General features: G+C 36.3%; 1 protein-coding gene across 2 annotated transcripts in view; it reads left to right on the top strand.

Moving 5' to 3' along the window:
- Positions 1-27,906, top strand: part of SCFD1 (sec1 family domain containing 1) — a 114,769-nt gene that overhangs the window by 31,333 nt on the left and 55,530 nt on the right. For both annotated transcript variants that reach the window (XM_010847020.1, XM_010847021.1), the window contains 5 exons: positions 571-670; positions 16,188-16,327; positions 19,256-19,346; positions 19,961-20,034; positions 20,811-20,892. In XM_010847020.1, coding sequence (XP_010845322.1) covers positions 571-670; positions 16,188-16,327; positions 19,256-19,346; positions 19,961-20,034; positions 20,811-20,892 — 487 coding nt within the window. The remainder of the gene's footprint in view (positions 1-570; positions 671-16,187; positions 16,328-19,255; positions 19,347-19,960; positions 20,035-20,810; positions 20,893-27,906) is intronic.

Below are 27,906 nucleotides of genomic sequence, written 5' to 3'. Positions count from 1 at the left end.
GAAGTGTATGGTAAGTGAATAATTATATAATTAGTTACTGTTGTTGCATGGTTTTAGTTTCATGTAGTGGGATAGGGTTTTTGTGAGGCTCTTCTCTTGAGTCTGCTTTTTTGAATTTGTGTTTACAGGAAAAAAAAATGGAATTTGTAATTTATGAAACTGTTGAACATTTGTATAAATTTGTAAGATCCTACTGTCTGTAATTGTTTTTCCTGAAGTTGACAAAGGGTTTTCATTTTTTTTCTCCAAAAATGTAAAATATAAATCTGAGTAGAAGCAACTTATTCTTTCTTTAATAACTATAAAATTATTCTGTAGAAGCATTTGTATAGATTTTTTTCCTTTAAGAAAGTTGACTAAGACATAACCTATATCATACATGGGCTCTAGGATAGCCCAAAGCACTACTTGTTTGTACTTGAAAACTTTTTAGAAAGAAAAGTATTATGGAATATCAATATTAACATACTTATTGTTTATATCAAAATGACAGTACACGGAAAGTATTAGAAGAATTTAGATGTATACACTGGTATCAATAGTTACATAATTTTTTTAATATATTTACAGCTTCCAAAGGCCCTTATTAGTCCTTATTGACAGAAACATAGATTTGGCAACTCCTTTACACCATACTTGGACATATCAAGCGTTGGTGCATGATGTACTGGTAAGAGACTAAATATACCATTTTCTGCTAACATGTAGTAACATTCAGTGGTCTCCTTAACTTAAAATTAACATCTGCTGCTGCTGCTAAGTCGCTTCAGTCATGTCCGACTCTGTGCACCCCATAGACGGCAGCCTACCAGGCTCCCCCGTCCCTGGGATTCTCCAGGCGAGAACACTGGAGTGGGTTGCCATTTCCTTCTCCAATGCATGAAAGTGAAAAGTGAAAGTGAAGTCGCTCAGTCGTGTCCGACTCTTCGCGACCCCATGGACTGCAGCCTACCAGGCCGCTCCGTCCATGGGATTTTCCAGGCAAGAGTACTGGAGTGGGGTGCCATTGCCTTCTCCAAAATTAACATCACAACTACAGAAAACACAGATGAGAATGATGCAGCCAAGAAATAGAAACAAAAAAAGGAATGGAATTTGGAATCGCTGGATGTAGAGGCTGGAGAATACTGAAACCTTGAGGTTTAAAGTTCCAAATTTATAGTCTTTATATTACAAGATAAGTCAGTGGTATTGTTGAAATGATGGGGGAAGAAAGAATGGAGGAAGATGAGTGGCTGGACTTTTTTAAAATTTTTCATAATGAGTAAGTAAATAAATTTGTTCTCCCTGGGGAGAAAACCTGTTTGTTTATTTTTTTTTTTCCTTTTTCCCTGGGAATCTGTTAAGCCTCATTTTATGATAAAAATAAATAGTATTTTTTATATTACATTGTATGTTTTCTGAAGTAATTCCACATAGGTAATTTCATGCTTGAAACTAAAATCTTTATTTATACACGCATATATTCATCTACTAAATATTATAAACAGCATGTGATATACACAAATAAGTAAAAACAGCCCTAGTCTCAAAGGCAATGTAAAGAAAAGATGTACACAAGTAATTTCTGTATAACACACTATATAAAAGGGCCAGAATTGTCCCCGTTTGTAAGATAGAAAAATTGAGACACAGAAGTTAAAGAGTTTGAACCCAAATTATTGACTCTGCCAAGATCAGCACTCTGTAATTTACTAAATCCTAGCCCAGGCTTCTAGGGAATATGGTATTAAATTGCGTCATTATTGCAAATGTTGCCTGAAAGGTCATATAGAAAGGAAATGAAAGACATGGAAGATATGGTTTTGGTTTAATGGTTTATTTCTTTAAAACACAGACTCCAGCTGTAAGAGATGTTAAGATTACTGATGGAAATTGGCAGTTCTGTGCACTTCTGTATCCTAGAGTCCTTTGCCACTCTGGACTCTAGGATAAGTGTTAATGATAGTGGTCAGCTCTGATTCAGTAGAGAAAATGGGAAGAATCAAAGGGATGCTGAATTCAACTCTGAGTAGCAGAACACGGAAACTAATTCTCATGAATCAATAAGAGGCTGAAGAACTACTATTGCAGTACCTACTCTTTGACAGAACATTCTAGACCCTTGTTTTAGCAGTAAAGCAAGTGAAAATATTCCTTTCTTCTTGTAGCATTCTTCCTTGTAGGAGAGACAAGCAATAAATAAAATATGTAATATTTCATAAGGTGAAAGTAATCTGCAGAAAAGTAAAGTAGGTAATGGTGAACAGGTGTGCAGTTTTAAAATAGGGAAGACTTCACTGAAAAAGAGACATTTGAGGGACGATCTAAAGGAGAGAAGATACTAACTTTATGTAACTGTATGGGATGGTTACTTGCATTCTAGGCAGGATGCCTGATATCTTTAAAATACGGCAAGGCAGCCAAAGTGGCCAGAGCAAGAGAGGCAGGGGAAAGTAGCAGGAGATGGAATAAAACGGAACACAGGATGCAGTGTAGCATAAAGGCCACTGTAAGGATATTGATTTTTTTTTTTTTTAATATTGTCCGTCTTCCTTCACTGGGTCTGTGTTGCCGCATGTGAGCTTTCTCCAGTTGTGGCGAGTGGGGAGCCAGCGGTGTGCAGGCTTCTCATTGTGGTGGCTTCTCTTGTTGCAGAGCATGGGCTCTAGGGCACGCACGCTTCAGTTGTTGCAGCACCTGGACTCAGTAGTTCTGGCACATGGGACCTAGTCGGCCAGTGGCATGTGGGATCTTCCTTGACAACCTATGTCCCCTACATTGGCAGGTGGATTCTTAAGCACTGGAACACCAGGGAAGTCCAGGATATTGATTTGAGGAAGTGGAGAGCCAGGTACAGTTTTGAGTAAAGGAGTGACATCTGATACACATTTTGAGAGTATCATCCTATCCTAACTACTATTTTCCATACAGTGTAGTGGGAAGACCAGAAGAGACTTTTTGGCCAACCTAATATATTGAAAGACTCCTTGGGGCCATAGAAAGGGTCAAGAAGATCAGTTCAGAGTTGCAGTTATCTTAAGAGATGGTAGATAATATAAAGCATCAAGACAAAAAACAATCTGGAGAGGTTGCATATCTCTCTCCCTTTGAATAGAAAATGGATTAATAAGTAAGTATGCATGTCTACCAAAAAAAAGAGAGAGATGGTAGAGGTATACAGCAGGATGGAAGTGGTGATGGTTGTGATAGTCTATTCAGTTCAGTCCAGTTGCTCAGTCGTGTCCGACTCTGTGACCCCATGGTCTGCAGCATGACAGGCCTCCCTGTCCATTGCCAACTCCTGGGGTTTACTCAAACTCATGTCCAGTGAGTTGGTGATGCCATCCAACCATTTCATCCTCAGTCATCCCCTTCTCCTCCTGCCTTCAATCTTTCCCCGCATCAGGGTCTTTTCAAATGAGTCAGTTCTTCACATCAGGTGGCCAAAGTATTGAAGTTTCAACTTCAGCATCAGTTCTTCCAATGAATATTCAGGACTCATTTCCTTTAGGATGGACTGGTTGGATCTCCTTGCAGTCCAGGAGACTCTCCAAGAGTCTTCTCCAACACAACAATTCAAAAGCATCAATTCTTCAGTGCTCAGCTTTCTTTATAGTCCAACTCTCACAACCATACATGAGTACTGGAGAAACCACAGCTTTGAGTAGATGGACCTTTGTTGGCAAAATAATGTTTCTGCTTTTTAATATGCTGTCTAGGTTGGTTATAACTTTTCTTCCAAAGAGCAAGTGTCTTCTAATTTCATGGCTGCAATCACCATCTGCGGTGATTTTGGAGCTCAAAAAGATAAAGTCTGACACTGTTTCCACTGTTTCCTCATCTATTTGCTATGAAGTGATGGGACCGGATGCCATGATCTTAGTTTTCTGAATGTTGAGTTTCAAGCTAACTTTTTCACTCTCCTCTTTCACTTTGATTAAGAGGCTCTTTAGTTCTTCTTTGCTTTCTGCCATGAGAGTGGTGTCATCTGCATATCTGAGGTTATTGATATTTCTCCCAGCAATCTTGGTTCCAGCTTGTGCTTCTTCCAGCCCAGTGTCTCTCATGATGTACTCTGCATAGAAGTTCAATAAGCAGGGTGACAATATACAGCCTTGACATACTCCTTTTCCTATTTGGAACCAGTCTGTTGTTCCATGTCCAGTTCTAACTGTTGCTTCCTGACCTGCATATAAATTTCTCAAGAGGCAGGTCAGGTGGTCTGGTATTCCCATCTCTTTCAGAATTTTCCACAGTTTATTGTGATCTACACAGTCAAAAACTTCGGCATACTCAGTAAAGCAGAAGTAGATATTTTACTGGAACTCTCGTGCTTTTTCGATGATCCAGTGAATGTTGGCAATTTGATCTCTGGTTCCTCTGCCTTTTCTAAATCCAGCTTGAACATCTGGAAGTTCTCGGTTCATGTACTTGTTGAAGCCTGGCTTGGAGAATTTTGAGCATTACTTTGCTAGTGTGTGAGATGAGTGCAGTTGTGCGATAGTTTGAGCATTCTTTGGCCTTGCCTTTCTTTGGGATTGGAATGAAAACTGACCTTTTCCAGTCCTGTGGCCACTGCTGAGTTTTCCAAATTTGCTGGCGTATTGAGTGCAGCACTTTCACAGCATCATCTTTTAGGATTTGAAAGAGCTCAACTGGAATTCCATTCCATCATCTCCACTAGCTTTGTTCATAGTGATGCCTCCTAAGGCCCACTTGGCTTCGCCTTCCAGGATGTCTGGCTTTAGGTTGGTGATCACACCATTGTGATTATCTGGGTCATGAAGATCTTTTTTGTATAGTTCTTCTGTGTATTCTTGCCACCTCTTCTTAATATCTTCTGCTTCTGTTAGGTCCATACATTTCTGTCCTTTATTGTGCCCATCTTTCCATAAAATGTTACCCCTTGGTATCTCTAATTTTCTTGAAGTGATCTCTAGTCTTTCCCATTCTGTTGTTTTCCTCTATTTCTTTTCATTGATCACTATTAAATGTAGAGTAATAGAATTGATTGATGAATTGTGTGTGAGATGTAAGAGAGAAGAGCCAAAGATGATGCCAAAGTTTTGGTCGTTGTGATTGAACACTATTGAGACGGGAAGGATGTGGAAGAAGCAGTTTTGGGGGGAAGATCAGAGGTTGAGTTTTGGACATATTAAATGTGAGGTGCTTATTAAAATACTGAAGTATAGCTAATATCATTAAGTAGTTAGGTAGTTGATATTGGCTATACTTCAGTATAGGAGTCTGAAGTTAAGGAGAAACGTCTAGAGAAATAAATTTAGAAGTAGTTCATATACAAGTGGCATTTAAAACTAGGAGGTAAGATGGGATCACCAAGGGAATGACTATAGATAGACGAGAGAAGAGGTCTAAGAACTGATCTCTGAGGGTTTTCAAACATCTTAGAGATGGGAGTGGTGAATAGGATTTTAATGATGTTATTCATTTATGTATTTTGGCTGTGCTAGGTCTTCATTGCTGCATGTTTTCTTTAGTTTTGACAAGTAGGGGCTACTCTCTAGTTGTGGTGCATGGGCCTCTTGTTGCTGGGCATGGGCTCTGAGGCATGCGGGCATCAGGAGTTGTGGCTCAAGGGCTCAGTAGTTGCTGTTGCTCCTCCAGAGCAGAGGCTCAGCAGTTGTGGTGCACCGGCATAGTTGCTCCATGGCATTTGGGGTCTTCCCAGACCCGAGATTGAACTTGTGTTTCCTGCATTAGCAGGAGTATTCTTTACCAATGAGTCATCAGGAGAGCCCCCCAGAAAGATTTTTAAATGAGAAGTACATCATGTTTATGTATTCCCCATTGGTGAATGATAGAAAAGTTGATTGTAGAGATAAGAGTGTCCTGTAGGTCTGAAGGAGGCATTAATGACCAGAAGAACTACAGACCAGGATTTCCCAGCGTTGACATTTATTGACATTTGGGGCCTGATAATTCTTTGTTGTAGGGGGCTTTCGTATGCTTTGTAGGATGGTTAGCAGCATCCCTGACCTCTACCCTCTAGATACCAATAGCAGCCCTTAGTTCTGACAACCATTGTCACATATACCCAGAGGCCAAAGAAGGGCAGAATTGTTTCTTAAGAACTATAGTTACAGGCTGATGATGGGAGCTTCAGAGCTGGAGTTGTTTTAGGGAAGAGGACTCGTGAAGAGTCTGGGAGTAACAAGGAAGACACCCAGCCCGATCCTGAGTCCAGTAGTATGAGACGTGTGACAAGTAAAAAAGAAGGTGATTGCTATCTGAGAAGGCTACAGGGGATTGCCAGTTATAGTTCAACTAGAGCAAGAAAGTACAATGGAGGTTGAGAATATATGTTCAGAATAGGAGACTTTGCTGATGACTGAGTACAAGTTCTAGAGGTTAGACAGAATGGTTTCAGGAATCCAGTAAGAATGAGAGATGGAATCTGAAAGGGGATAATATAAAGACCCAAAGGATTGATGGACATGATGAGGTAGTTTTGATAGTCTCAAATTAGCTTTAATTGGTGGGACCCTGACTGTTGGGTGGCAGCAAGGGTCTTAGAGCATATAGTTCAGAGGTCACATATTCACTCCTGCCACTGGTGTGTGGAGGCTGTATAGAGCATCGAACTTGAAGCGTTCCTGAAGGAAATGAAAGTATGTGCTGCTCTGAGTGAAGGAAATAAAATGTGTGTAGAGGTAATTGCAATATAAAGGAATAAGCTGAGTCCCCACTGTCAGTAGCGAACTTCAGAAACACAAGTTACAGCAGACATTCCCGCAAACTAGGCAAGGCTTATACTGGTTTTGAGATTTTTTTGCTGTTCCAGAGTGAAATGCGAATAATAAGGAATATGAAATGAGTTTTTCTGACTGATCTTTATACTAGTTTGTTTTAATGCTTTACATTTTATTACCCTTGTAATCCTTATGAGATAGAATATACTGTTAATAATTTTTATTTTCTACTCTTTGAGGTTAAAATATACTTTAAAAATACAAGATGGTAGAAGTATATGATAGGGACTTGGGGGCTTTGTTCTTATCTTCACAGAATAAAAAGTTGGAATCCATGTATTTCCAAGGAATTCAGTTCAACTAATACTATGTGCCTCCTCTGTACCAGACACTGTGCTGGTCACTGCGATTTAAGGAAAACCAAGCGGGCATGATCCCTGCCTACGTGGAGATTAGAATAGATGGGTTGTAAATAACCTCCATGCAGCCCATTCCAATAGAATGTATTCCTGCAGATATTTGAGTTATTGGTATTCTTATTTTGTGTTATAAATAATAGAGAAGTGAACATCTCTAGTTAACTTTCTTTCTGAGGCTAGGTTCTCAGATTCCGTATTACTCTTTAAGGCGTCTTTTCTCAGTAACACAAATGGTCTTATGAAAATACTCTTTGAAAAAAAAAAAATACTCTTTGAAAAAAATTGTTTATAATAACCTGTACGACTTACATTGACTTAATCCTGTTTGTTAATTTTAACACATTTTGTAGATATGAAAAAACTACAACTGAGATAGCATAGCCAATTGTAACCAAAGCTTTTTGTTATTGTTGCTGTTGATGATTGTTAAAAACCACAGCTTATGAAGTTTCCTCCAAGCTTTTAAACTCCTTAATAGTTATACTCTCTACCTCCACAAGATGGAGAAAGAGTTCTAGATGAGAATTTCAAGTTTAACTTGAAATTGGAACTTGCTTTTTATATTAAATATTTCTGCCTGAAAATCCAGAACATTGGTAATATTTATATATCGGACCCTGGAAACTGCTATGAAAATTCATGCAGCTTCTCTGTGTATCAGAGGATAATTGTTGTCATTTAATATGGTAAAGACACTCTTCTGATGAAAAACTTGGCAGCGTGCCTTTCCTTTATCAGGATATAAGAAGCAAAATTAGTAATTAGAAAGTCATGATTCCTTTTTATTATGTCTTGGTTGCAGTGGCTATGGTTTTGATTGTTGAACTGCAGTGAGTAGTTTTAGGCAAATGTAATGGACATTATTTCATCACAGTGTCTTGTCCTTTAGTTGGTCTTTGTTTTTCTTCAAATCTTGGGTGCCCTTTTTTTGAACCTTTGGCCCTCCACTACTGACTCATTAGATCAGAATTTATACTAATATACATAAGGACTTTAATAAAGTTCATTTTGTTCGTACCACTCAAGAAAAGGAAGTCATTTCCAAGTTAATATATAATAAAAGGGTATTAGAAAAACATTTTACAACCACTCATTTTCTTTTTTTTAATATAAATGTATTTATTTTAATCGGATGCTAATTACTTTACAATATTGTAGTGGTTTTGCCATACATTGACATGAATCCGCCATGGGTGTATACATGTTCCCCATCCTGAACCCCCCTCCCACCTCCCTCCCCCTACCATCCCTCTGGGTCATCCCAGTGCACCAGCCCCAAGCACCCTGTCTCATGCGTTAAACCTGGACTGGTGATTCGTTTCACATATATTATACATGTTTCGATGCCATTTTCCCAAATCATCCCACCCTCGGCCTCTCCCACAGAGTCCAAAAGACTGTTCTATGCATCTGTGTCTCTTTTGCTGTCTCACATATAGGGTTATCATTACTATCTTTCTAAATTCCATATATATGTGTTAGTATACTGTATTGGTGTTTTTCTTTCTGGCTTACTTCACTCTGTATAATAGGCTCCAGTTTCATCCACCTCATTAGAACTGATTCAAATGTATTCTTTTTAATGGCTGAGTAATATTCCACTGTGTATATGTACCACAGCTTTCTTATCCATTCATCTGCTGATGGGCATCTAGGTTGCTTTCATGTCCTGGCTATTATAAACAGTGCTGCGATGAACATTGGGGTACACGTGTCTCTTTCAGTTCTGGTTTCCTTGGTGAGTATTCCCAGTAGTGGGATTGCTGAGTCATATGGCAGTTCTATTTCCAGTTTTTTAAGAAATCTCCGCACTGTTCTGTATAGTGGCTATACTAGTTTGCATTCCCACCAACAGTGTTAAGAGGGTTCCCTTTTCCTTACACCCTCTCCAGCATTTATTGCTTGTAGACTTTTGGATAGCAGCCATTCTGACTGGCGGGAAATGGTACTTCATTGTGGTTTTGATTTGCATTTCTCTGATAATGAGTGATGTTGAGCATCTTTTCATGTGTTTGTTAGCCATCTGTATGTCTTCTTTGGAGAAATGTCTATTTAGTTCTTTGGCCAATTTTTTGATGGGTCCCTTATTTTTCTGGAATTGAGCTGCAGGAGTTGCTTGTATATTTTTGAGATTAGTTGTTTGTCAGTTGCTTCATTTGCTATTATTTTCTCCAATTCTGAAGGCTGTCTTTTCACCTTGCTTTTAGTTTCCTTTGTTGTGCCAAAGCTTTTAAGTTTAATTAGGTCCCATTTGTTTATTTTTGCATTTATTTCCAATACTCTGGGAGTTGGGTCATAGAGGATCCTGCTGTGATTTATGTCAGAGACTGTTTTGCCTATGTTCTCTTCTAGGAGTTTTAGTTTCTGGTCTTACATTTAGATCTTTAATACATTTTGAGTTTATTTTTGTGTATGGTGTTAGAAAGTGTTCTAGTTTCATTCTTTTACAGGTGGTTGACCAGTTCTCCCAGCACCACTTGTTAAAGAGATTGTCTTTTCTCCACTGTATATCCTTGCCTCGTTTGTCAAAGATAAGGTGTCCGTAGGTCCGTGGATTTATCTCTGGACTTTCTATTTTGTTCCATTGATCTGTATTTCTGTCTTTGTGCCAGTACCAAGGCAGGTTGATTCCTCCAGTTCCATTCTTCTTTCTCAAGATTGCTTTGGCTATTCGAGGTTTTTTGTATTTCCATACAGATTGTGAAATTATTTTTTCTAGTTCTGTGAGAAACACCGTTGGTAGCTTGATAGGGATTGCATTCAATCTATAGATTGCTTTGGGTAGTATACTCATTTTCACTATATTGATTCTTCTAATCCATGAACATGGTATATTTCTCCATCTATTTGTGTCCTCTTTGATTTCTTTCACCAGTGTTTTATAGTTTTCTATATATAGGTCTTTAGTTTCTTTAGGTAGATCTATCCTAAGTATTTTATTGTTTTTGTTGCAATGGTGAATGAAATTGTTTCCTTAATTTCTCTTTCTGTTTTCTCATTGTTAGTATATAGGAATGCAAGGGATTTCTGTGTGTTAATTTTATATCCTGCAACTTTACTATATTCATTGATTGGCTTTAGTAATTTTCTGGTGGAGTCTTTAGGGTTTTCTATGTAGAGGATCATGTCATCTGCAAACAGAGTTTTACTTCTTTTCCAATCTGGATTCCTTTTATTTCTTTTTTTGCTCTGATTGCTGTGGCCAAACTTCCAAAACTATGTTGAGTAGTAGTGGTAAGAGTGGGCACCCTTGTCTTTTTCCTGACTTTAGGGGAAATGCTTTCAGTTTTTCACCGCTGAGGATAATGTTTGCTGTGGGTTTGTCATATATAGCTTTTATTATGTTGAGGTATGTTCCTTCTATTCCTGCTTTCTGGAGGGTTTTTATCATAAATGGTTGTTGAATTTTGTCAAAGGCTTTCTCTGCAGCTATTGAGATAATCATATGGTTTTTATCTTTCAATTTGTTAATGTGGTGTATTATGTCGATTGATTTGCAGATATTGAAGAATCCTTGCATACCTGGGATAAAGCCCACTTGGTCATGATGTATGATCTTTTTAATATGTAGATGGATTCTGTTTGCTAGAATTTTGTTAAGGGTTTTTGCATCTATGTTCATCACTGATATTGGCCTGTAGTTTTCTTTTTTTGTGGCATCTTTGTCTGGTTTTGGTGTTAGGGTGATGGTGGCCTCATAGAATGAGTTTCGAAGTTTACCTTCCTCTGCAGTTTTCTTGAAGAGTTTGAGTAGGATAGGTGTTAACTCTTCTCTAAATTTTTGGTAAAATTCAGCTGTGAAGCCGTCTGGTCCTGGGCCTTTGTTTGCTGGAAGATTTCTGATTACAGTTTTGATTTCTGTGTTTGTGATGGGTCTGTTAAGATTTTCTATTTCTCCCTGGTTCCATTTTGAAAAGTTGTACTTTTCTAAGAATTTGTCCATTTCTTCCAAGTTGTCCATTTTATTGGCACCCCTAGTCTCTTATGATCCTTTGTATTTCTGTGTTGTTTGTTGTGGTCTCTCCATTTTCATTTCTAATTTTGTTGATTTGATTCTTCTCTCTTTTTTTCTTGATGAGTCTGGCTAATGGTTTGTCAGTTTTATTTATCTTCTCAAAGAAACAGCTTTTGGCTTTCTTGATTTTTGCTATGGTCTGTTTTGTTTCTTTTGCATTTATTTCTGCCCTAATTTTTAAGATTTCTTTCCTTCTACTAACCCTGGAGTTCTTCATTTCTTCCTTTTCTAGTTGCTTTAGGTGTAGAGTTAGGTTATTTATTTGACTTTAAGGTAAGACTGTATTGCTCTGAACCTTCCCCTCAGCACTGCTTTTACCGTGTCCCATAGGTTTTGGGTTGTTGTGTTTTCATTTTCATTCGTTTCTATGCATGTTTTTATTTCTTTTTTGATTTCTTCTGTGATTTGTTGGTTATTCAGCAGCGTGTTGTTCACCCTCCATATGTTGGAATTTTTAATAGTTTTTCTCCTGTAATTGAGATCTAATCTTAACTGCACTGTGGTCAGAAAAGATGCTTGGAATGATTTCAATTTTTTTGAATTTACCAAGGCTAGATTTATGGCCCAGGATGTGATCTATCCTGGAGAAGGTACCATGTGCACTTGAGAAAAAGGTGAAATTCATTGTTTTGGGGTGAAATGTCCTATAGATATCAGTGAGATCTAACTGGTCTACTGTTATCATTTACAGTTTGTGTTTCCTTATTAATTTTCTGTTTAGTTGATCTATCCATAGGTGTGAGTGGGGTGTTAAAGTCTCCCACTATTATTGTATTATTGTTAATTTCCCCTTTCATACTTGTTAGCATTTGTCTTACATATTGTGGTGCTTCTGTGTTGGGTGCATATATATTTATAATTGTTGTATCTTCTTCTTGGATTGATCCTTTGATCATTATGTAGTGTCCTTCTTTGTCTCTTTTCACAGCCTTTATTTTAAAGTCTATTTTATCCGATATGAGTATCAGTACTCCTGCTTTCTTTTGGTCTCTATTTGCTGGAATATCTTTTTCCAGCCCTTCACTTTCAGTCTGTATGCATCCCTTGTTTTGAGGTGGGTCTCTTGTAGACAACATATATAGGGGTCTTGTTTTTGTATCTATTCAGCCAGTCATTGTCTTTTGGTTGGGGCATTCAACCCATTTACATTTAAGGTAATTATTGATAAGTATGATCCTGTTGCCATTTACTTTGTTGTTTTGGGTTCTAGTTTATACACCCTTTCTGTGTTTTCTGTCTAAAGAAGATCCTTTAGCATTTGTTGGAGAGCTGGTTTGGTGGTGCTGAATTCTCTCAGCTTTTGCTTGTCTGAAAAGCTTTTGATTTCTCCTTCATATTTGAATGAGATCCTTGCTGGGTACAATAATCTGGTCTGTAGGTTATTTTCTTTCATCACTTTAAATATGTCTTGCCATTCCCTTCTGGCCTGAAGAGTTTCTATTGAAAGATCAGCTGTTATCCTTATGGGAGTCCCCTTGTATGTTATTTGTTGTTTTTCCCTTGCTGCTTTTAATATTTGTTCTTTGTGTTTGATCTTTGCTAATTCGGTTAATATGTGTCTTGGGGTGTTTTGCCTTGGGTTTATCCTGTTTGGGACTCTCTGGGTTTCTTGGACTTGGGTGACAATTTCCTTCCCCATTTTAGGGAAGTTTTCAACTATTATCTCCTCAAGTATTTTCTCATGGTCTTTCTTTTTGTCTTCTTCTTTGGGACTCCTATGATTCGAATATTGGGGTGTTTAACATTGTCCCAGAAGTCTCTGAGGTTGTCCTCATTTCTTTTAATTCTTTTTCTTTTTTCCTTTCTGCTTCATTTATTTCTACCATTCTATCTTGTACCTCACTTATTGTATCTTCTGCCTCCGTTATTCTGCTGTTGGTTCCCTCCAGAGTGTTTTTGATCTCATTTATTGCATTATTCATTATATATTGACTCTTTTTTATTTCTTCTAGGTCCTTGTTAAACCTTTCTTGCATCTTCTCGATCCTTGTCTCCAGGCTATTTATCTGTAGCTCCATTTTGTTTTCAAGATTTTGGATCATTTTCACTGTCATTATTTGGAATTCTTTATCAGGTAGATTCCCTATCTCTTCCTCTTTGGTTTGGTTTGGTGGGCATTTATCCTGTTCCTTTACCTGCTGAGTATTTCTCTGCCTTTTCATTTTGTTTATATTGCTGTGTTTGGGGTAGCCTTTTCATATTCTGGCAGTTTGTGGTTCCTCTTTATTGTGGAGGTTCCTCGCTGTGGGTGGGGTTGGATGGGTGGCTTGTCAAGGTTTCCTGGTTAGGGAAGCTTGGGTCAGTGTTCTGGTGGGTGGAGCTGGATTTCTTCTCTCTGGAGTGCAATGAAGTGTCCACTAGTGAGTTTTGAGATGTCTATGGGTTTGGTGTGACTTTGGGCAGCCTGTATATTGAAGCTCAGGGCTATGTTCCTGTGTTACTGGAGAATTTGCATGGTATGTCTTGCTCTGGAACTGGTTGGCCCTTGGGTGGTGCTTGGTTTCAGTGTAGGTATGGAGGCTTTTGATGAGCTCCTATTGATTAATGTTCCCTGGAGTCAGGAGTTCTCTGGTGTTCATAGGTTTTGCACTTAAGCCTCCTGCCTCTGGTTTTCAGTCTTATTCTTACAGTACCCTCAAGACTTTTCCATCTCCTTTCAAAGACAATGGGCTGCCTTTTTTGGTGTCTGATGTCCTCTGCCAGCATTCAGAAGTTGTTTTGTGGAATTTGCTCAGCATTCAAATGTTTTTTTTGATGAATTTGTGGGGGAGAAAGTGGTCTCCCTGTCCTATTCCTCCACCATCTTAGGGCCGCCCCCCCAACTCATTTTCTTAAGCTTCAATGACATTTCTGCATTTGGCTGATTGTCTCTTTGTGGGGTAAAATTTAACTTTATTTCTCTTTTCTCCAATATTTCCTATAAACTGATAGATCTAGAGACTTAATTCCTTCCAAAATAAAAGTTACTTTTACTTTGCTTGGCTTTTTTTCTCATGTGGATATAATTCTCAGCTCTGCATAAATAGGTGTTACATATATTACCCAAATGTAATTTTTTACTATTGGCTCTATTTCCCTTGGACTGCTTTAGCTTGTGAAGGAAAAAGACCACCAAATACTTATCTGTGTTTTTAGCACTTCCCAGTGGAATTTCTTTGTTTTTTTTTTTCCCAGTGAGATTTATTTCTGTCTGCTGATTTGGCATACCATTGTCCAGTCTTCTAAGTCAAGAGAATATGAATATCAGTAGAAATAGATTAGACTCTGCCATGTTAAAACTAATTTTGTTGTCTTTTATTTGTGTATAAATGTTCAGTTTCTTTAACATGATTGAATACAGCACAGAATATTCTGATTTCCCAATTTTCAAGGCTAAAATTACTTTTCCTAATTTGCCTGTCTATTATTGCAAACAGTGGGAATGTTCTGCTACTATTATTTCTCAAAACTCTTAACTTCTTTTATTCTTTTAGCATTTTGTGTTTTAAGTATTTCATCAATAGTTTGGTATAATAATATGCTTTCCTATTTTTAGAGCACTAATTTTGCTAACAGATTACTTTGATTTTGAGTGTACTGTATCATCCCCATGGAAATAGTACTTCACTAGAAATTCTAGTTCATAAAGCTTAGCTCTTCAGAAATGTTTCTGTTCTTCATTATTTTTGTTTTGTTACATAACTTTTAAAAACAAAGGATCTTCTCAGATGTAGCTGTTAACATCTATTTATTGTGCTTCTTCCTATATGGATGATTTGTTGTGCAAAGGTGAGGTTAATATATGGATTGAGAAAGGGAATTAAATAGGGTTATATTGTGTTATGTTTATCCTATGATAATTTAAAGAGTCTATAGGAAAGGCATAATACCAACAAGTTGAAATATAGTATACTCTTCTTTGTCAATAGACTTATTACTTTACTAGCAGTTAGATGTCGACATATTTCACACTCTGGTTTTTTATGTAATGGGGAAAATGGCTAGGAAGTAAGCTACTATAACACATTTATTCATGAAAGTTATAAGGAATGGTCTAAGGCTATAAACACAGTATTAATGACCTTTTTCTATCAAGAGGAAATTAAATTGTATTGACTCCATTTAATTTGCTAAGACCTGGAAGCTTAATCATTAAGCACTTATAACTTAGAATTAAGATGATTTTATCACAGTCATGGTAGATAATTTCTCCATATGAATTCTTTTGCTTATCATTCATTTACTCACTTATTGATGTCCATGTTTTCTCTAGTTCACTATTCCTCAGAATAGAGTTGAACCATAAAACATTGCTATTACATGAAGGAACTAAAAAGATAACTTCATTAATTTTGTATGTTTGTTTTTTGAGAAGGGGGGAGAAGAAAATCAAACCTCAAGTAAGTAAAATTATGCCTACACAGAAAAGCTTAGCAACCATTAGTCTGACTGCTCTTAGAATTTATGTGAAAGGGAATGCTGTTATTGTTGAAACTTCTGTTGTAATTTTTTTTTTAATGCAGTTCATCAAGTAACAGATCAGGCTATTAATATCCTATAAGAATTTAAAAATTACATTTAAGATTATGTTTGTTGTTGGAAACAATTCAGCATCAATAAACCAGGTCAAATAAATAGAGTCAAATATTCAACTACTATGTAGACATGATAAAAATAAGATAGATGTATATATTCAGAGAAGAGCTCTAAATACATTATTAATTGAGAAAAGTGAAATACTAAGTATGTATCATATAATCTCATTCTTTACAACTTAAGGGATATTTGTTTACTGACATATGCAAAAATATTTTACTAGTAGGATACACAAGAACCTTAACAAGGTTTTATGTATTTTTTGAATTGTAATCATATGCATCTACTGCTTAATTAAATACATACACAATTAAAAGTACCTCTATGTAGTAAAACATTGGAAGAAGGTCTTTTAAATTTCAGAATCTGTATTTTGTCCTTGGAAATAGTAGATAAGGCAGCAATAATCTGTGTTATTTTTATTGTTGTAGGAAATGTTCTTAAACGTAGAAAATTGTTACTTAAAACAGGATTACTCTTTCCTAGGATTTCCACTTGAACAGAGTTAACTTGGAAGAGTCTTCAGGAATGGAGAATTCTCCAGCTGGTGCTAGACCAAAGAGAAAAAATAAGAAGTCTTACGATTTAACTCCAGTTGATAAATTTTGGCAGAAACATAAAGGAAGGTAAATAAGAAAAACATTGATAAGTAAGAGATTCAACCTCTAAAAAAATGCAAAAATATCACCTGACTTAATGAATTCGATTAAAAAAAAATCAAAACCGGTCATAGTGGTTCATCTACACAGTGAATAAGAACTGTAAATTAAATAGTCTGAGGAGCTGTGTCTTTATTGCTTACTTTCCTAGTTCTTAAGTTGTTTTTGTTGTTTTGTGGGGACCACTTCCCTTTAAAATAAGTCCATTCCATATGATTTTGTAGATTTTATATTATACATAGTCTTTCTAAATTTTGTTTCTGTCCCCATTGACCCTCTGTAGCACTATTTCTGCCTTTTATTAAGATTGGATTCAGCAATCGGGAAACATCAAGGTGTGATTTACCCTTTTTGTTTCATGCTTGCCTTCGGACAAACCCAGTTTTAGCTATCTGTGAAGAAAATACTTAAGCCTGAAAACCAGTTTTATTCAAAGTACATTAGGAATAACAGGTGAAAAAATTGTAGCAATTTGCCATTTGATTTATTATAGGCGGGTATACAGATCCCATGTGTTGCTGTGATCCCTTAATTGAGGGTATTTCATGAGCTCAGTAACTGCTGTGTAAGTTATCTAGTGGTATTATGGCTAGAGGAATCTTTCTAAACAAACAGAAAAATCATTCCTCTGAGAGAAAAAGAAGGTTGCTCATCAACAATTGTGGAAATACAATGTTACTTATTATAATTTGGACTGTTTCAACTGCTACAGTATATATAGTAGCATCTGTCTATGCATCTCTATATATCTGTGTCCTTGATATTGCTTTCTTTTTGGTCTATGTTTAAAGAGAAGTAGGATGTAGACTTGGTTCAACATAATTGGGCTTTTTTGTATGTTTTATTTCTTTTTATTTATACCTTTCACTCTTTTTTTAACACTGGAAAATCATACTGCTATAACAAATAGTTTTAGTGTGTCTTCAGTGAAAAGTCACTGTCTTTCCCTCTCTCTGACTAATGCAGTTTTGGGTACTGTTGTAATTTTCCTTATTTTATATGGTTTTCTTCTCTTTGAAATCCCATTTCCTTTTAGAATAGTAAAGTACAAGAATTTACGTTATTTATCAAGGATGCAAGATATTTTAAAGTTAACTTTCCCTAATAGACAAACAAAAGCTTAAATGAAAACAATTTTATTCACATATGGAAATTTTGAATATTTTCCTTAGGCCATATGTTTAGGAACAATCTAAGAGCATGAACTTTGAATAGTATGAACTTTAATTTTTTGTTAGGTAGAAATAGCCCTCACTTTGAATATCATGCAATGATGGTAATATGGGCACAGACACTGGGAGACAGCACAGAGTTAGAAACAAGTGACCTAAATCTCTCTAGTCTTCATTTTCCTCATCAGTAAAATGTGGGATGATAATTCTACCTCTTGTCCTATTTGAGAAGGTTGTTGTGAAGATTGACATAAAGAAGTAACTTGCCCCAAATGACCCAGCTTTCATTGGTGAAAGCAGAATAAAAACCAGTTCTGGCAGATTCCAAAGTCCCTCGTCTTAACTGTCAGTACTATGTATTTACCTTACAAAACTGTGGTCAGAATTAAATGAGACAATAGAGACAGATTCTTAGCATAGTATTTGGCATATAGCAGCAATAGTAGTGGTGATGGTGGTGGTAGTCGCTCAGTGCTGTCTGACTGTGACCCCTCAGACTGTAGCCCGCCAAGTTCCTCTGTCCATGGGATTTTCCAGGCAAGAAGACTGGAGTGGGTAGCCATTCCCTTCTCCAGAGGATCTTCCCAACCCAGAGGTCTAACTCAGGTCTCCCTGCATTGAAGGCAGATTCTTTACTGTCTGAACTACAGGGAAGTCACTTAACTCCCTTGGCATACAGTGATCTCTCAGTAAATGCAGGCAGTGATCATTGTGTCAGCCCTGAGACCTAAAGGTACTAGAAATTTTAAGGATGAGCCGGAACATTTTACCTGCTCGCTGCTATCTTTTGCCAACACACTCCTCTGGACCTCAGTTAGGGCCTGCATTTGTCATGTAAAACTGGACTGTGTTCCTCACAATCGTTTCAGATTTTGTCATTTCTTTGCTGATCATTAATGAAGTGTTATCAGAGTGGAGGAATGGGGAAAAGTTTTTGTTTTATTGCTTGATGAGAAGTGACCATTTCTTCCTTAAAAGAGAGAAAGCTTCTGGCCTCCCCTAAGGCTGTAGATGAAAAATACTTACGTTAGGAACTATTTCATGGTCAACACATACTCATCTAGATACATTCAGGATTAACACTGCATGATAGTTTCTACCTGAGTTGGTCAGTGATTGCAGATGAGTTGTATCTGAAGTCTATGGAAATTGCTGCTAAACTGTACATACTGAGGAGATATCAGGGATTGGACCAACAAAACTGGCCTACATTCTGTTCTTACCAGTGGTGTTCTGCATATCAGGTTTACAGATTTGAAAGGTTTTTTCCACAGCTACCTACATGTAATATTTTTTGATACATGTTTGTAGTTACATGGACCCTTTGGCACTATGGGTTGTAATACTTAGTTGGTCTTTGATGTACCATGGCTTCTCTTCCTTTGTTTCTCAGTCACTTAAATATCTTTTTATTTTTTCTAATAGCTAAAGGTGAAGAAAAATCGATACAGTTAGTGAAAAGAATAGAAATAAAATTTAAATTTGTTTACATATATAAGTATTATGATATACATTTTAAAGTAGTATTTAGAATGTAAATAGATATCACAAGAAAATGTACTTTGATTTATCCTGATGTTTTCTGCCTATGTTGTATATAAAATATATGCAAATATAAATAAGTACACTTAAAATAATCTTCATTGTATATGTTTCAAAATTCACACAAAAGTCAATCTTTTAATCTTATACTCATAATTCCTCTTCTGGAAAACTGTTTTAGTCCATTCCCAGAAGTTGCAGAATCAGTTCAGCAAGAACTAGAATCTTACAGAGCACAGGAAGATGAGGTTAAACGACTTAAAAGCATTATGGTAAGATTCTGTTTGCTTTCTTGGAAATACAAGGGAAGCAGGAGGACATCTGGAAGGAGAAAGAGGTTAACTTTTTTCCTTTATAAAAATTCAAGACCTTTCATTGCTTTAATGACAAAAAAAATTGTTCTCATAAAAGATTGTTACATAAAAGATTTTTTTTTTAAAGAAATCTTAACTTCTGAGGAGTAGAGGGAACATTTTTTAAAAAACTAATACAAATTTATGATTTGAAAAAATATATGTGAGTTTATTTTAGACATGTATGTTCCAGTGCTGCTCATTTTACTATACTTTGATCGCACTTCAAATTTCAGCTCTATTTATTACTATATGTAGTGACCTGTGGCAGGTCTCTGGACCTATTTCTTTATCTGAAAATGCCAGATGCTTCCTTTTTAGTCATCCAACCATTCATTAGATTGGTGGTGACTAGAACTTTTCTATAACTGTCAAAAATGCAGATGCTTGCTCCTTAAGAGGGGAAGAATTATTATTCTGGGTGACCTAAATCTTGCTACTGTTTATCAGTGATCCTAGGAATAGATTGATGAAAATCAGTACTTTGGCTTGGGATTTTTGAGTAGTTACTGGGACCTCTTTTTCCTTCCCAGGGACTAGAAGGTGAAGATGAAGGAGCCATAAGTATGCTTTCTGATAATACTGCTAAGCTAACATCAGCTGTTAGGTAAGTAAGCAGTATATCTTCTTTGAAGTCTTTCTGTTGATATGATTTATATTGGACATTAAAAAAAATCAATAAATATTTTTCATGATAGGGAATAGAAATAGCATATACTGCTAAGTCCAAAGAACTAAATTGTATTTTTACTGTATTCAAGCTGACTTGAGTTCCCTCCTTTATTTTTTTAATTTTTTTATTGAAGGATTGCTGCTTTACAGAATTTTCTTGTTTCCTGCCAGTTACCAACATGAATCTTTTATATAGCAGATCATTTGTTTCTTTTACTAGTTAGAATTGTGTAATGGGAGTAATTTTGTCACTGAGATAGTATTGATGATAAGGTAAAATGAGTTATTGTTAATTTTATCATTGCTGCTGTTACTATGTTAGCTAAAGTTTAAGCAGTATCTTTTGGATACTTTAAATACCATCAAGGAGAGAGAGTTTCATGTTTTAGAAATATAGGTAAAATTTTCCCATTAATCTGATTTTATTCTAACCTCCAAGTTTTGGAATTAGAAAGTGAAATGATAGAATGATGATATTTGGGAGGCAGATTATTTTAAAATAAGAAGCATTTCAACTGTATTAAAGTGGTAAATATTGTATATGTTCAAACCTAGAGATTAAGTTCAGTTAATAGTTTAACATGTAATTTTGGCCCTGTTTTACTATTCCAAGTTTCCTCAGAGGAAACACCCAGGTTTGCATTTTATTAAAATTTATGTCATTTCCTTAGAAAATTTAACGGTTAATTTTCAATTTTTTGATACTTGTAGCTCTTTGCCAGAACTCCTTGAAAAAAAAAGACTTATTGATCTCCATACAAATGTTGCCACTGCTGTTTTAGAACATATAAAGGTAAATTTAACTTGTCCCTCCTTACAATATAACTACTAATTTTGTAGGTTTTAGACTTTTTAAGATGCTTATTCAGTGTCTCATTGAGCCCTAACTGTAAGGTTGAGTTATAATTAGTGAAGGCAGCATTATTACCTTCATTTTTGCACATGAGGAAACCAATCCAGGAAGGTTAGTGATTTGCCCAAGGTCACACATTCAGTGAAGGAAACTTAGCCCCTTTGATGTTTGTATTATGTTTCACTGCCTTAGTAATGCCTCTACAGATGTACCACTTTGTTAATAATAGATTTGTATCTAAACATCAGTAATTCAGGTTTAGATACCCCTTTACTGTAGTACTATCTGAAATATGTTGATAACATCCCATAATGAAATGCAACTTGGTTCTGAACATTTTAGTTTAAGATTAGTCTGTTAGCCTTATAGCTTCTTACTGTCTCCCACTATACTTTGATTTTGAAACAAATGTATTGGATAATTCTATATGTTGTTTGTCATAATTATTTTTTCTCATTACTTTATTCATCACTCCATATCAGTTTGATTTAATCCATTCATTAGTATTCTATTGTCATTTATTCTCCGGACATGGAACTGAATTCCAGTGACAGACTGGTGATATACCAGAATGTAGTTACTACTGACCCCTGCTTTCCATTTGAGATGATACATTTGAAAAAGTAATGTAAAACTGAATATACTTGCTATCTATCAAACATGTTGATAACAACTTATATTTATGGAAAAGGGGATTAAACATTTTTTAATGATTTTAAAAGTCTTAGAGCACTAGAAAGGAGCTAATATAGATAGATTTCATCATTGTAGATCATAGAATTTAAACCTGCATAATTTCTATTAAGCTGACACCTGATTTTTTTCTTTGTTCCACTTCTTGATTTTGATCTTGCTATTTGCATATACCTACCTACAGGAATAGAAATATAATTGTGCCATCTGTAGATGATATCTGATGATAACTTCCATATGTTGCAGCTCTGTAAAGTGGAAAAAGGCTGCTCATTTTTTTTTGCCTGAGGTCATTGTCTCCAGTGAAGATAATACATATAACTGGTGGAATGTAACAGAGCTATATTCAGTGATTTCCTTCACTCAGAAGAGACAGGCTTTGCTTACAAAGCTAATATAAAAAGTTAAACAAAACTATGTTGTATTAAAACAAAATATAAGTTCTAGTTTACATCGGCTAAACTATAGTTTTGTAATCAAGATCTTCTTATCTATTAAACCAATGCTCTTTGAGTACATGCTGTTTGTTTATGACCGTTGTTAATAGTTTATGTGTTACTTTGAGATTTAAACAGTTTTGTGGACTTTTTTTTACTTTAGTTTTTTCAGGGTTTTTGGTTTTTCTTTGGAGGGGGCAGTTCTCACAGCTGTAAAATCAGCAAAGTGCTAAACTCAGCTCTACTTCAAAACTGAGTTGTGTAACCCAAAGTATTTAAAAACATTATCATACCAATGGAAAGTGCACATTTTCATCTTTTTCATAAAACTTTACAAACACTATCCTGCCACAAATTTACATGAATATACTCTAGATCAAAGACTATGGTTTATGGTTTGAGAAAATTCTGGATAAAGTAGTTTACTCAATTGTGTTTATTAAATGGCTCTGTGGGATTGTGCTGGGCCCTAGAGATTCCATGGTAAACAAGATGGACAAGTTCTTTCTTCTCTTGAAGCTAATCTTATATTGACAAAAAGCAAAGTAAGCGATTAGAAAGCATGGCATTTAGGTGTAAAAACAGCAAAATAGGGTGATAAGAGGTAATAGACAGTGGCTCAGAGGGCTGTTCCAGGGGAAGTGAAATTGCCTTTGATGAGGTGATGATTGAGTTGAGACCTGAATCACACAAAGGAGCCAGTTAGTGAAAATCTCTGGGCCACCCATTTCAGGCAGAGGGAATAAGTGCTGCAAAGGCCTTAAGGCGAGAACAAATTTACTATTTTAGAGGACCTAGAAGATGACTAATGTACTCATAGTGAGGAGGGAAAGAGTTGATAACACCATTGGATCAAGAGAAATAGGGATTTAAGTATGATGGAAGTCATTGGAGGTTACTGCCATGATTTGATTTATGTTTCAGCTAGAGAATGGTCCGAGGAGTGTTGAGGAATGGATGAGTTCTGGAAGATGGCTATTATACCTGTCTAGGTGGAGAACGGTGTTTTTTAAGGAAAAATTTACCTATGAAATTCTTTATGATGCTTATTTACAATTTTATATGAGCTGTGAATCAGTTTGTCCTAATGGATGCCATCTGTCTGATAAATTTTATTATGTCACCATGCCTGACCCAAAATTTCCTCTTTCAGACCTGGTTGCTTGGCTCTCTATAAAAGAACTTGTTTCTTCCTGGATTGCTAATAAGCAGATCATCTTATACTAAGAAACTAACTTGTCATTCAGGGTGTTAAGTAGTTATATATAAAAATTACATAGTTTGAAATAATTTTTGTGCTATAACTCAAGGAAGACACCGTTTTCCTAATAGGATCTGATATAAAGAAACTATAAAGGACATTATATAAGGTCGTTTACTTGCAGAGGGAAAATTTCATGTATAAGACACCATGTTCCTTGTTGGACCATTCTAGGAAACCCAATTAATACCAGAAGTTTTTTTGTTTTTTAAATCATAGATACAGGAGCATATTTATTTTAAATATTTGTATATAAATTATAATTGTATTTATTAAGCCACATACTCTGAGTTATCCTGATATTAGAAATTCTGTTAGTATAGAAAAATTGCACTGTTTTTTGAGAAGAGTCCTGTTTTTTGGTTTTTTTTTTAACTTTGGTTTTGCGATATATCAACATGAATCCGCCTCAGGTATACACGTGTTCCCCATCCTGAACCCTCCTCCCTCCTCCCTCCAAATACCATCCCTCTGGGTCATCCCAGTGCACCAGCCCCAAGCATCCAGTATCGTGCATCGAACCTGGACTGGCGAAGAGTCCTGTTTTAATTAAAACGTCTATTCTCCTATGTCAAAGCTAGCAAGTAAATTGTGTTGCTTCCAATTTTTCTCATTACTCATAGTTATAAAATTTTTCTTATAGTTTTTATAATTATTTAATTTCCAACTTTAAAATATTTACTTCAAAATAATACATTTATTTGTGCCATTTTTATGTTACACCATCTGCCTCTGGCTATATAATGTTAACAATAATTTAAAAAATATTTTTCTCCAATATCTCTTACTCTTTACTAGAATTTGTTGACCATCTGGGCTTCACTTCTTTGTAAACATTCATTCACCTAAGCAGTAAATATTTATTTACTTATTATTGTTGTTGTTGTTATTAGCAAGAACATTATGACTCTTCATGCAGAGATCTCAGAACACATCTCTTGCTATTTGTCTTTATTGCAGTTTTGCGTGTTTCTTATTTTGGGATGTTTAGTTTATAGCTGCTGCTTATATTTCTTTAGATCATTTTCTAAAGCAGAATACTAGAAGAAATTAATCTCTTTAGAAGTCCTGGCAGTTACCCAGCAGTTGATGTTTGGCAGCACAGCAGTTTGTGACAACTTTGACAGATATTACCACGTAAATTTATTGATATTCTAAAGATTTTAGTGGCTTGAGTAGTCAACTTTGGTTTAATAGGTTAAGAGTAAATTGTGAATTGTGAAGGAACTTTCCCTGCAGCAGACAGATTCTCTAGTTGTGGCATGGGAGCCTAGTTGCTCCAAGGCGTGTGGGGTCTTAATTCCCCACCAGAGATCTAACCTGTGTCCCCTGCATTGCAGGGTGGATTCCTAACCGATGGATCACCAGGGAAATCCCAGCAGTTTTTTCATTTCTAATACAAATAAGATTTTACCCCCACTTGTTGGTTATTAGGGAATGGATTCTGAGGTTACTTAAATTTGTAGACAGATTTCAGTATATTTTAATGATTACTGTCTCAGCTGCATAGCCAGCCAGAATTAATTATTCTCTAGCATCAGAAACCTAAGAAAAGGAAAGGTCTCCTACATGTATGTCAGAGAAGAAGAAAGAGAAACGGCATACATGCCCTTTCCCCTGGTGCTCCCACCTGAGAGGGAGAGCTCTCACATCTGAGTGCTCCTCACTGAGGTAGCCGGCCAAGAATAAGCGGTTAATAAGCTCTTGTGGATTATTGGTGCTGGATCTTCGTTTCTGTTTTGCTGCTTCCTGTGGAGAAAGTTAAGAGGTACTGAGTTAGGTCTAAAGACATCCTCTGATCAAGCAAACATGTACCGACTTAGCTCTGTACACACTGAGCAAGACTTAGCTCTTGCTAGCAATGCTAATTTTAACTAGAGCACCTCCTTCAGGGGACTTATTCTTCTCTGGTCCAACTTCTTTATCTTTCTTAGGGGAAAATAAGCTTTCAAAATAAAGTAGAAACTGAGCTGATCAGCACATCAAATTAACCAATGCCCTTTATTCCCTCGGAAACAGTGGTTGCCGACCACATTATTGCCATGCTAACATGTGACATCTAGTGTGTTTGCAAGTTGAATTTTTTGTATTTGATTCCAGTCTATTTATGTCAATGGTATGAGTAGGAAAAGAGGTTTGTTTCTCTAAAACTAAGTTACCTGCCTTAGACTCAGTGAAGGTGGTGATTTAATTATTACTTAATTTAGTAGCTGTGGCAGGGAGCAGACAACAATTGTAAAACATTGAAAAATCTTGAAAGTACTAGAATTGCTTTATGTTGTAATTGTAAACATTTATAAATTTTTGTATCTCGCGTCAAAGAAACTTGAAGTTATAGCTGATACTTAAACATGTGCATTATGCAGGAAAGAAAAAAATTTCAGTCCATGAACCTCAGTGCTCAAGGGAACGGTCTTGGGTCTACCTCAAAATTGACAGACAATTATATGTTTTAGATCTTAAGTTAAATTGTAGTGTTTAAACATGTATATACAGCCAGGTCCTTTTTTATTTTTTCTTTTGGCTTTGCTGGGTCTTCATTGATGCTTGCAGACTTTGTCTAGTTGTGGCATGCGGGGGGAGCTTCTTTCTAGTGGAGGTATATGGGTTTCTCATTGTGGTGGATTCCTTTGTTACAGAGCATGGGCTCTAGGGCGCACAGCCTTCGGTAATTGTGGCACAAGAGCTCAGTCATTGCAGCTCACAGGTTTACCCATGGGATGTAGAATATTCCCGGATCAGGGATCGGACCCATGTCCCCTGCTTTGGCAGGCAGATTCTTAAGCACTGGACCACCAGGGAAATCCCCCCCCTTTTTTTTTCTTTGCATTAACTGACTTTGATTAACTGATCACTGCTCTCCTGATCACTATAGGGAAGAAATTGTACTGTCCTGTAAATCAGAACATTTCTCTGTCTGGATTTTGACTAATCTGTTTTAAATTATCTTTTATCCAGTACACTACTGAGTGAATGTTTATATGACCTTGCTGTCTTTTCTTCAAGGCAGGAGAAAATATATCCTATAGCAGGAAGTCCCCGATGGACAGACTATCACTATCTTCTACCTCTTTTTATCCCAAATAAGATTAGTCATTATCAGAACTTAAAGAAGTTTTCTTTACTCCAAATATGACCAAAGACAACTCTTCAATGTGTGAAATGTCTTTTAGTTTCTCATGCTGAGTTTCTGGAGACTTCTTCCACATCTTCAAAAAACGAAGTGTGGAATTACCTTTCTCTTGCTCTTTGCTCACTTTTCCACCATCAGGTTTCATGAAGATAAAGCTTTGTCATTAGCAAGACTCAATAGATTCATAAAGGTTAAGTTCAAAGAATTAAACACTTCTCACAACTCAGTAGAGAAAATGCACAGCCCAATTTTTAAAAGGGCAAAAAATTTGAACAAAGATTTGACTGAAAAAGATATCCAAGTGATGAATAAGTTCAACATCAACAATCATTAGAAAAATAACAAACTAAAACCATAGTGAGATACCTCTGCATATCTATCAGAATGTCTAAAATTTAAAATATTGATCATGTCAGCTTTTGGCGAGGATGCAGAACTAGAACTCTCATATTTTGCTGGTAGAAATGTAAAATGGTGCACCCACTTTGGAAAACAGTATCTCTGTTTCTTAAAATGTTAAACACAAATCCATCATGTGCCCCAGCCATTCTACTCCTAAGTGTTTACTCAAGATAAATGAGAGCAAATATGTTCATTATACATGAATATTCATAGCAGCTCTTTGTCATAGCCCCAAACTGGAAATCAGTCAGATGTCTATCAACAGGCTAATTGAGTAAACAAAGTCCAGTATATCTATACAATGGACTGCTGCTGCTGCTGCTAAGTCGCTTCAGTCGTGTCCGACTCTGTGCGACCCCTGAGATGGCAGCCCACCAGGCTCCCCCGTCCCTGGGATTCTCCAGGCAAGAACACTGGAGTGGGTTGCCATTGCCTTCTCCAGTGCATGAAAGTGAAAAGTGAAAGTGAAGTTGCTCAGTTGTGTCGGACTCTTAGCAACCCCATGGACTGCAGCCTACCAGGCTCCTCCATCCATGGGATTTTCCAGGCAAGAGTACTGGAGTGGGGTGCCATTGCCTTCTCCAATACAGTGGACTACTATTCAACAATTAAAAAGGCGGTACTATTAATACATACAACAGTATGTACTCAATGAATCTCAGAGTAATTACGCTGAGTGAAAGAAGCTACATACAGAAAAAAAGAGCATGTTGTGTTTATAGAAAATTCAGAAAAATGCAGGCTAATCTATAGTCACAGAAAATAGGACGTGAAGAATGGTGTTGGAGAGTGAGAGGAGAGTGTTTACAATGAGAGAATTTCCTTAACTGATGTGAATGATATGTTCACTATCTGGATTGTGTATACGGTTTCATGGGTATATACTTATGTTAAAACTTAACCAAATTCTGTGTTTTATATGTTATTTTACTTTGATAAAAGTGAAAAATATAATGCTTAGGGTTCACCTACTTCAGATCATCTATAAATAAGAAAACAGATTTTTATTAAGTCATTGAGAAAAACCA

Source organism: Bison bison, unplaced genomic scaffold (assembly GCF_000754665.1).
Source record: "Bison bison bison isolate TAMUID 2011002044 unplaced genomic scaffold, Bison_UMD1.0 scf7180017864242, whole genome shotgun sequence".
In the NCBI taxonomy this organism is placed as follows: domain Eukaryota; kingdom Metazoa; phylum Chordata; class Mammalia; order Artiodactyla; family Bovidae; genus Bison; species Bison bison.
This window is presented reverse-complemented; position numbering and strand designations above follow the sequence as displayed.